The 10,948-nt window shown below is 30.5% G+C and overlaps 1 protein-coding gene and 1 long non-coding RNA gene across 2 annotated transcripts; one reads left to right on the top strand and one right to left on the bottom strand.

The window, feature by feature from the left end:
* Positions 1 to 4,156: 4,156 nt before the first annotated feature.
* LOC105782568 (protein ENHANCED DISEASE RESISTANCE 4) lies at positions 4,157 to 7,184 on the top strand. The gene is made up of 3 exons (XM_012607385.2): positions 4,157 to 4,490; positions 4,799 to 4,989; positions 5,206 to 7,184. The coding sequence occupies exons 2-3, from the start codon at positions 4,869 to 4,871 to the stop codon at positions 6,819 to 6,821; spliced, it is 1,737 nt and encodes a 578-aa protein (XP_012462839.1). The 5' UTR covers positions 4,157 to 4,490; positions 4,799 to 4,868; the 3' UTR covers positions 6,822 to 7,184.
* An 821-nt stretch (positions 7,185 to 8,005) lies between these two features.
* Positions 8,006 to 10,272, bottom strand: LOC128035980 (uncharacterized). Its single transcript, XR_008192691.1, has 2 exons — positions 9,920 to 10,272; positions 8,006 to 8,209 (listed from the first exon to the last, which is right to left on the bottom strand). It is a non-coding gene; the product is annotated as an uncharacterized LOC128035980 (long non-coding RNA).
* Between the last annotated feature and the right edge of the window lie 676 nt (positions 10,273 to 10,948).

Here is a 10,948-nt window from a genome sequence, read left to right as displayed (position 1 = left end):
GAAAATATTTTTTTTCAAAACACAAGATTTCATTTACAAAACCGTAAAAATTTAAAAATACGAAACAATAAATGACATTTTTTATATAGTAAATGTTAAGTATTTTCCAATTTTCCTTATTTGATAGTTTTAATAGTACATGGACTAAATCAACTCATTTAATAATATAGAGACTAAATCAAACAAATCTTTATAATAAAGGGATGATTTGGAAATTTCCACCAACTTGTTGGAAATATTAAGGGCTTTGAAAATCAAAATTCAATTTTCTAATTATAAAAGAAAGTGATTGTTGGAGGAACAAATTTTTCTTTATATTGTCGGCTGCAAAAGTTGAATAATTTATGACAAAGACTAGACTTTATAGTATAATATAATTAACTTTTATTTATAATTTTTCAAAATTTTAAACTAAAGAAAAAATATGTGCTTAAACACGTTGGGATTTATATCTTTCTAATTGTTGCTTTAATCTCCTGAATTTTATAAAATATTAAGTTAATATATGATAAAATTATGGTTTAGCCTCACAAAAATGTTAGAATTTCAATTTAGTCCTTTTGGAAACTGTCAAGATATAAACCAATACAAGGATGAAATTACATTTTAACTCTCATAAAATGCATAACTTTAGTTGAATAAAACAAATATTTTACCAATAAGTCAATTCAACTAACTTAATTTTAGTATTTGTAATTATTAATTCTGGTTGAAAAATTTTATAAAAATTACAATTCAAAAGTGAGAGGTTTTAACTATTTTTTGTTAATACATCACACATGTAGAATTATAATTGGTTGATTTTTTTAAAAAAAAATTCGTTCAATTATAACAAAGAAATTACCGATTGAGTATTAGCTTAATTAGTATGGGCATTATGGTCAATAGAGGAGAATGTGAGTTTGGGTGTACTGAAGCGCAGTGTCCTCCTATTTATGAGTTGAGGAGAGACTATGGGTAATTCTAGGTATCATCTAATTCAGAAGAGAAGAACTTGCATCAGTATTTCAATTTCAATTCAAACATGGGATCGATTCACACTCCATGTTCTGAGAATCTATTCCAAACATACATGCCATGATTCCTTACTTCGACAGGGTACAAATATTTAAATTTAATATTTCAAAATCGACAGGGTAAAAATGTTTAAATTTGATATTTCAAAAAAGAGTAGATATGATTAGGACCTATAATGATATTGTTTAAATAAAATAAAATAAAATAAAAACAAGGAAAATATAAAGAGAATTATTATTTCAAAATTTTGAAATAAAAGAATCTAAAATAATCATATTTTTAAATTTATATTAAACTTTACATACTAATAATGTTTTTTTAGTGTGTACGCATATTATTTTAAGACATGACATGTTTTAATTGTTTTTCATATATTTTAATCATATCTCAAATAATCTCTCATATGTTTCATAATTTATTGTGATTATTTAATTTTAAATTTATATTATGTGTTACATGATGGTGGAGATTGGTGGGGGAATGGATTTCCAACGGTAACAAATGAATTCAATCTGTGCCCGAATTGGTTAGATTATCGGTTTAGTCGATTCAATCAATTTGAATAAAAAATTATTAAAATTTTAAAAAATATTGAAAATAAAAAATTCTGTTCAATCAGTTTTTTAGCCGGTTTAATTAATTTGCATCGATTCTTGCTCTAATAAATTTAAAGCCATTCTTTGAATAGGTACTTTAGTTGGTTTGGTCTGATTCAAATCCTATAAAAAGTAAAAGTAGCTAGATTGCATTTTACACCGTTTACTAAAAGAAGGGCAAAATATTCTTTATACCTTAGATCAAAAAGCAAAGTAACCCTTCTGCTAAACTTTGTATCCAATTTTACTGTTAAAACATGGTCTGTGTACATCAATTTGAGATATACCACGCGTTACTTTATGGTTATTTTGTCAACTATGTTGATTTTTAACCATATAAATAGACGAAATTTTTAATGAAATGATCAATTTGTTTTTGATAATATACATTTTTAATTTCATGAATGGATAAAGTTTAAATTTTCTCAAAATCCTTAATTTATATTTAATAATAAATAAAATATATGGCATTTTTTTAAAAGCTGCACCACAACTATGAGTGCATAACATAATAATTCAAGAAAATAATATAAATATAACGTGAAACATGAATTGAGCATGATAGAAAATATATATTTTATTAATTACTTTTTAAGAAAATTTGAAAATTTAAACTTTCTAAAAAAGTTTTACATGGAAGAAAATAAAGAAAATGTTGAAAGAGACTCTAACAATTTAAATGTTTTTGTTGTTAATTAAAATGATATTTTTAATTATTATTATGAACTATTTAATAATAATTGTTAATATTAAAAAGTTATTATTATATATAAATATTTTATTTTATTTAATAAAAGTAATTTCATAAATTCTAAACCAAATGTATTAATGTAATTTTCTCAAATTTTAATCAATATTTTATGATGTATACTAAATAATGTAAAATAACTCTCTCGATAATCACATTCCACAAAGCATAACATCCAAAAACACTAATCATCAATTATTGTTGATTGTCTTATATAAATGGTTAAATATTTAATTTTTTGGATATCACATTATGTTTCAACTTATTGTTCCATAGGGTAAAAGTATCATAAAAGTTTTTATATTAAGAGTAAGATTGCATTTTGTCTCATTTATCAAAAATGAGTAAATTATCCCTCGTACATTAGATCCGAGAGCAAACTAATCTTTTTTATTAAAATTTCATCTATTTTACTATTAAAATCGACGTTCTTGATTAAATAACTAAATAGTTATACATTGTGTGCTATGTGTGTTTCATTTTGATATACAAAGACCAATTTTTAGTATTAGAAATAGATGGAGTTTTAAATAGAATGACAGATTTGCTTTTGAGTTAATGTACATTGATTAATTTGTCCATTTTATGAGTTTTTTATCGTACTTTTTCTCAACAAGTGGTTGGGTGTAATGGTAAAATACATTACACTCTTAAAGGAAGAAACTAGATTCAAGTTAAAATGATAGTCACAAATCCCGAATATAAACTATAAACTCAGTGTGAAAAAATATAAAAATTAAAATTAAAATTGACTCTTAAAACGGCAATTCGTTTATACATTTAACGTGAGAGCGCAACGCAAGCCGCAAATTTCGAAAAGTATTCATAAACCAAAAAGGACTACTACCAAAAAAAAAAAAAGGAAAATAATGCAGTCATAAATTTGGTCGGTCAATTTGACCTGACTTCAAATTTTCAATTTATTTAATTATAAAAAAATAATAATTCAAATATATTTAATTCAAATTCGAATTCACATAAAATAAAAATAATTTGAATTTAAAAAAATTAAAATTTGAACCTCATGTGATTGCTTGATAGTAAAAAATGTTCACTATTTCAGGTGTAGCATAGATTCAAGTTGCGTTTCTTGTTCAGGCTCTGTTATTGTAATTAAAAAATTAATAAAATTTAAATTATTTTAAATTCATAATGAGTTGATTCGAAAAATCCATGCTTCAAAAAAACATTACTAATGATCACTAAATTATTCAAAAGTTTTCATTTAAGTCCCTGAACTATTAAAATTGATATTGTATGGTCTTTTCAGTTCGCACCGCTTGCACTAATCGAAAATTCTCATTTCTCTTCTCTTCTCTTCTACAATTTATTTTTTTTCATGAAACAATTTTGAACATCACGAACTTGTGAACTAAAATCCAAACAATTTTCTTATCTGATCTTTAATACGGAACGTCAGATCAACTTGGATCTAAGGTAAGGTATGTTCTACTTGTCGTTGGATATTGATCGACCTATTGATTATAGAATAGTTACTTAGAGCTCGCTAGCTGAATTGAAAACAAAAAAACAAAACCTTAACAGTCCAATGACTTAAATAATTTTTTTTTAATAGTCCAATGACTATTTTGTAACTTTTTAAAGATGAATGACCAAAACATAAATTTAGTAATAGTTTATAGTGACTTTTGTTGCAATTTGCCAACAAATTAATTACGCGTTATTAATTAAACGGGAGTGATTTTTTGTCTTTCAAATATACTAAAGACAAGAGAGGTATGAAAAGTAGCCACGTATAAAGACAAAACCAACACCACATCCCACGTTCAGTGTCACTTTCCCTCCCATCTTCATTGTTCAGACTTCAGACCAGTGGAAAAAACCAGACACAACCATAAATGGTTCTCTCACCCTCAATCTACTAAACTTTTCCGTAAATAGCAAGAAATTAAGACCCAAACACCAAATACCTTTAACTTTCTTTTTTCCTTTTCCTTCCATGTAAAACTGAAGACCTCAAAGACCACCTCCATATGTACAGATAGACAGACATACACACACTGTTTCCATTTCCCTACTCATTTCCTTCCCACCTTCTTCCTTTAATGCCTTCAAACTAACACTCTTTCTACCCATTTTGGGTTAGCCCTTTTCATCTGAATCTAAAGGTTATTATTGTTGACTCTCTCAATCTCCATCTTTTTACCTCTTTCCATGATTTTTTTTTCTAGCTGCTGTTAATATGAGCATTATACTATGCATGTTAGAATTGATGGGTGTTTTGTTTTGCTTTGTTTTTCCTTTTTGGTTAATCATTAAAGTCATAGATCCATGATTTTATTTCCATTTGTTCTTCTCGCTCATTTGTATGGCAATTGCAGCTAAAACCCTTTTGAGAAATGACTTTGAACATGTTCCATTATGTTTCATCTGGTCGGCATACATGTAAAGTTTTATTGTTTTCTTCCGCTTGCAGACTGCGGGAGATTATTGTTATTGCAAAAGCACAGTTGATTGTTGCAGAAGTAATAGTTATCTGGAGCAATATGGCTATAGGAACAGCTCCTAGAGTTCGATTAGTTAGATGTCCAAAATGTCGGTTGCTTCTTCCTGAAGTAGAAGATGTTCCCGTATATAAGTGCGGAGGATGCGATACGATTCTTGCAGGTAAGTATCTTTCGGAATATGGAACTCACAAATGCTCGTATTTGAATCTCAACTTGGACTCGTGCTCTCGAGGTTCAACTTTAGCTTTGATGTATATCACTTACGCAGAATGGTTAAACATTAATGAGAGGCTTATATAGCTAGGCTATCTTTCATGGATAATGGAGGATTACCTTCCTGATTTTGCTCCTTATTTTAGTTTCTTCGTGTTTGCAGCCAAAAACCGAAAAGGTATTGTTGAAAACAAGTCCTTCTTGCAAGAAACACCAGCTGCTGGTTCGGATATATTGGTTCAAGTGTCTGAAGATGGAGAATCTCGCAGCTCGTCTCCTCAAGAGGTTCACTTGAGTCGTGAAATTGGCTCTCGAAGTGGGAAAATTGATGAGAACTTATCCATTGGAGGGCATTATAATGATCAAAATAAGTCCGGTGATACCGATTATAAACGTGAAAAGCTCGATGAAAATGGACGGAATGAAGGGCTGCAAAATGGAAGCAGACGGTTGCAGTTGGAACCTTCGGAACATTGCAAAGTTTCTATTGAAGCAGAGGAAAACAACAAGACATTGCGGTTAGAAGGTGCATATTTGGAATTGAAGACTACTAACAAGACCGCTTCCAACATCCGAGGATCGAGCTTTGACGACCTGTGTGCTGCACGAGAAGCAGCAGGGGAAGTCACTTCATCAGATAATTTTTTCTCTTCTCCTAATGAACATATGGAGCAACCTTGGAGAAGTGAACATCGAGGTTTTGACCATGTAAGCTCTATAGATTCTCTCGGAACCCTGGATTATTTCAGCCCTAGTTCGGAGCTCAGTGATCCAGATCTTGAATCCACTGCCACAAGAACCTCTCATGCTTATGATGGTAGTATGTCTTCATATGATGGAATGGATGATCAATTCCTTGTTCCAGAAGAAACGCTAAAAAGGGATAAAATGCTTGCCAATGGCTTGATGACTTGTAATGCAAGAAACCGCTCGTTAAATTTATCCGCTAAGAAGCGTTATGGCACTACGAAATCCAGCAAATGGCATCGAGATGAAGCCTCAGAACCTGCAATGCATCAGCGTCTTCCCAGAAACCAGACCAAACGAGTGAGAGATGAATATCGGTCTCAAATACCTTTCTCTCAAAGGGCTTACGAAAACGCTGGCCCTTCACACGATGAGTTCCAGGAGTACCGTGAACACGAGAACATGAAACTGTTACGAATGGTGCACGAACTGCAGGATCAAATTAGCAAAACATGCAATCTAAACGGAAGAATATCTCGAGGAAGGGCTTCCATTGATATACCTTGTAGGCAAAAGCATTTTCCTACATATTCCTATCCTGAGGAAGAAAATTTTTATCCTCGAGCATGGCCAAGATCAGAACAGTTGCCTCCTCCGATGTTTCCACATAACCGGGGATTTTATAGACATCACTCCGGTCATAGTTGTTATAATTGCAACAACTATTACCCCTCTAGTCCCCAAAGATATTTCGAGTCCGATTTTTCTCGTTGGAGCCACAAATTTATATCTGGTGATCACAAGTCTAAGAGGTACCCGAAGGAGAAACATAATTCAGTTAAGCGACATTGTTGGGCCATGGCCGGTGGAGCGCCTTTCGTAACATGTTATCATTGCTTCAAACCATTGGAGTTACCTACTGATTTTCAACTTTCCGAAAAGAGGTTCCATCAGCTAAGATGTGGTGCTTGTTTAAAGGTACTTACGTTTTCGCTTCGAAACGGGATTCATATCATTCCTTACGAACCAGTCGGTAGCAGGAACGTCGACCAAGTGAAGTCGAGGCCTGCAGTGATGCGGCCAGCATGTTGAAAACTGTAGTCATTCAAGAACAGATTTGTGCTTCAAAACAACCAGTTTGGGTTGTTCTGTAATGAAAATGTCAAATCATAGATAGATAGATAGATGGAAACATGAAGACAAAAAATGAACCCTTGTTTCTTCCTATTGTTAGAAACAAGTTTTTGGGTTACATTGGGATTGGATGATCCCCTCACAGACAGCACTTGCATAATGGTTTTGACCATGTTGAAGACGAGTTTTGGTCTTTTGCTGCCCTTTTTAAGGTTTCTAAATGTTGCTTTTGTTTCATTTGCTTTTTATTGGTTTTGTGTTACCTTTTCTACTAACTATTCTTTATTGAAATAATAAGTAGTTAAAAGCTCTTAAGGTTTATTTGTATTTGTTTTTAATGGAAATGTCAAGTAAATATTTAAATATTTAAATATTTAAATATGATAATTCCGCATTATAATCTAGTGTACTTATATGATTTTTTTGACTCGTTATATAAATATTTTAACTTATTTTCTTTTAAATATTTTATAATTTTTAAATTACTTTTAACGTGACATATAAAATAGACGTGAATTATCATGCTAACTGTCATGTTAATATAATTAAAAATAAATATTTTTGTCAATATTTTCATTGAAAAATGATTTATCATTTCTAAAAGATTGAAGATTAAATTTAATTAATAAATAAAAAAATTAAATTGGAATCCAACCACTTTCAAAGTTTGTGTTCTTGCTCTATGGTTTATTTTGGGTTGCAACAAGCGACAACAAATAGGAATCACACGAGGATTCAGATATAAAAATTTCAAATATTATTTCTATTTGAATATTTTAATTATCATTCATAATAGATTTATGCAATTAATGAATATATAATTTTTTTTACAAATAATAGATTCAGATTTAAATAATATTTTAATTCTTGAATTTGACAATATATTTTAATTTAATCTCTAAATTTTCTTTTGATCAATGATAATATTTCGTGACTTTGGCCAATGTGATGATGCAACATTCTGATATTATACCAACATAAAAATTAAATGATGACGTGAGATAATCTCAAAGTGATAAGTCATCGCAGAAACTATAATTAAAAAAGTTACCAAATTTAGAAACTAACGAGTACCAATAATAAAAATTGTCAAGTTTGGGAAAACTATAAAGCTCTTTCAAATGTACTCATCTTCAAGGAACTGATGCCAAAAGAGACCATATTCTCATATCAATAAACCACAAAGTTATACTACATTATTATCATCATTCAAGTTTCACTCTTTTCATCATTCTCTCGTAGACAATATAAACAAAATCTCGAAGCGTTCTAAGAATTTAAAGAGACATTCACCTCTCTTCCGGCTCTGGTTTCTCCAAAAAGGTCTTCTTCAACCAATCAAATGGCTGGCAAAAGGAAAAATAGAAAAAGTAAATACCAAATACATTAGCTAATCATTCAAAAACTCATCAACAACTGTAATCCCTAATGAAAGGAAAACAATTATCAGTATTCAATCAAAACCTTATCAACAAATTAAAAATAGAGGTAATATAATTTTTAGTGTTTGAACTTGGCAACTGGGTCTACGTTGGTATTTGGATTTCACAAATAGATTCATTTTGATCCTGAAACTTGAAAACTATAAAAGTTTGGTGAAGTGACACTCGCACAACTTCAGAATGTCACATGCAATGTTCTAATAATCGAACTATTGGTTGAACCGGTCAAACTAATAATTCCCGATTCAATCAATTTGATCGATTCAATTGCTACGCCAACAATTACTAAACCTGTTCAATCTGATAAACTACTGGTTTTTGTTTCAGTTTTTTAGTTTTTCAAATTGAGAAGTTTTCAATTCAATTGATTCAATTCCTTTGTTTAGACTAATATTACAATCGATCCAACCAACCCTCTAGCCATGTTTCAAGAATACTGATCACATCATCAAATTTTAACAGAACCGAAGTTCAGGGACCAAAATGAATCTAATTGTCAAGTTTAGGGCCCAAGAATCATATTATTCCTAAAAAATAACTGTTAAGAATCCATTAATTGATAAACAAAAGCAGTTCAGTCCTCTAAAAAACAATAATGAGCAATACGTAAATGATGATGTTAAATCATTCTGAATCAAAACATGATCATAAAGGAGAATCTGTGCTCTAATCAATTGCAATAACACCCTGATGAAAAATCATATCCACATTCAAAGCTTCACAAGTTCCTGTCTATGTTTTAAATACTCCAAAAATACAAAGGTGATTTTATTTTCTTATCATTTGATTCAGAGGCGGCGCCAGGTGCTGACAGGGGCCTGCCTCTAAAATGTAAAATTTTACCTCTGGTCCTTTTAAGTTTTACAATATTTTAATTTAGTAAATGGTAAAATTATATTTGGTCCCCAAAAAATGATAAAATTTTGAATTAATCTTTGAAAATTTATAAAGATATAAACTATTAACATTGTGAAATTGCACTTTAGCTATTATAAAAGTATAAAACTTAACTCTGACCATCTTTAAAAAAAAATTTGGTTTTGCCCCTAATTTGATTAATGTTATCCCACTTGAAATCCCCTATTTTGGAACCATTTCCAAGGACCAACTCTTTCATGCAAGTTTTTGAGTCTCTATGTTCCACAGGAAAATCCAAAATTTCTTATTAATAGGGTATAATTATGGTTTTAGTGTCCTAATTATGCTGAAAATTAAGATTCAATCTCTCTACTTTCACATGATCACTTTAACAGCAGCAACTAATAGTGCTATCAGTACGGAGCTACAAATAATAGCATAAACGTAGAGAGGGATAAAATTCTACCAAAATAGAGCACTAAGATTTAAATTTCAACATAGTAGAAGGACTAAAACCATAATTAAACAATTTATATATCGGCATAGCCATAATAATGATTTGAACCCTACATTCAAAGATGATACTAGTCTTAAGAAATTAAAGGTTAATAGGCCAAAAACTAAATAACATATCATTAACATCAATTGAATCAAAGATCTATTCCAAGGCAGAATTTTTAAAATAACAAATCAAAAAAGATTTTCATATGGATCTAATCTAATACAATAATAACCGTTCAAAAGAAAGAAATTTACCTGTATGAGCCAGAGAGCGGTGGTGGTGGCAGCGACGCCCCACGCGGCGGCGGCCTGGATGTCAATAGGCTGTGGACGGAGCCTAGGCTTGAGAAACTTGAACATGGAACCTTCCCCTGCCATTTCTTTGATCCCTTTCAAATCCGATTTCGAAAGCCTAACCTTTTTAAAGAACAAATTGCGACAGAATTCTCGTACTTTCGATTCTATTTGCTATCTAACAGGTGGAATGTTCTTGATTGATTTAATGCGCCATTTTCAATGTTTTTTATTTTCTCTTTCTATATATAAGCAATTGTTTGGAACCCTCCGATTGTTTTCTCACTTCTCATCCACGGTCGATATTAGCTCTCCTCACCTCTTCAATCCTTTTCTGGGGTTTAATTCTGATTTTGCCCCTCTACTTTATAAAAGTTCAAATATTACTCCGTTTACTTTTAATTTATCAAAATTTAGTCCTTGTAAGAGTTGAATTAATATAAAAAAGAAAAATAAAACAAATCTCATTTCGCCTAAAGAAAAACCCAAAACCCAAAATCATATAAAAGTTATTACGAACAGTTTAAAATTTTATACAACCCATCCAACCTAATTCAACTCTAGCATCTTCGTGGTTTAACAGATATTTTTCATTGTAATTAGGGTATCTATCACCGACAGCAATGATAATTCTCTTATCACGAGTGTTCTCATATAAACGATTGCTCATGATAAGTATATCTACACCTTAGCATGAAGAAAAACAATTCCAATTACATAATTATAAAATGAAGTGAACAAGCATCACACCCCACCTCGTGGTGAATAAGCATATCTACACCTTAGCATCCACTGTTGACATGCTGTGCAATGTATAATGGTTATAGTGTTAGGTGTATTGGGTAAAATAAGCATCAAAATTCATTTTAAGCCCATTTGTGCAGTACCCACGTAAAAGGGAAAGTCCCATACGTATATAGGCTTAAATTAAATATTAAATTATATTAAAAAATTAAAATTTATTTTTAAATGTTTCTTACAAATTACAAT

Source organism: Gossypium raimondii, chromosome 13 (assembly GCF_025698545.1).
Source record: "Gossypium raimondii isolate GPD5lz chromosome 13, ASM2569854v1, whole genome shotgun sequence".
In the NCBI taxonomy this organism is placed as follows: Eukaryota; Viridiplantae; Streptophyta; class Magnoliopsida; order Malvales; family Malvaceae; genus Gossypium; species Gossypium raimondii.
Note: the sequence above shows the minus strand (reverse complement) of the source record. Positions and strands in the feature narration are given on the sequence as shown.

Bases quoted from the DNA above. Each gene is read 5' to 3' on its own strand.
- LOC105782568 (XM_012607385.2), top strand. From the start codon at position 4,869: ATGGCTATAGGAACAGCTCCTAGAGTTCGATTAGTTAGATGTCCAAAA. The intron at 4,990-5,205 runs GTAAGTATCTTT...TCGTGTTTGCAG, and splicing joins ATGCGATACGATTCTTGCAG to CCAAAAACCGAAAAGGTATT.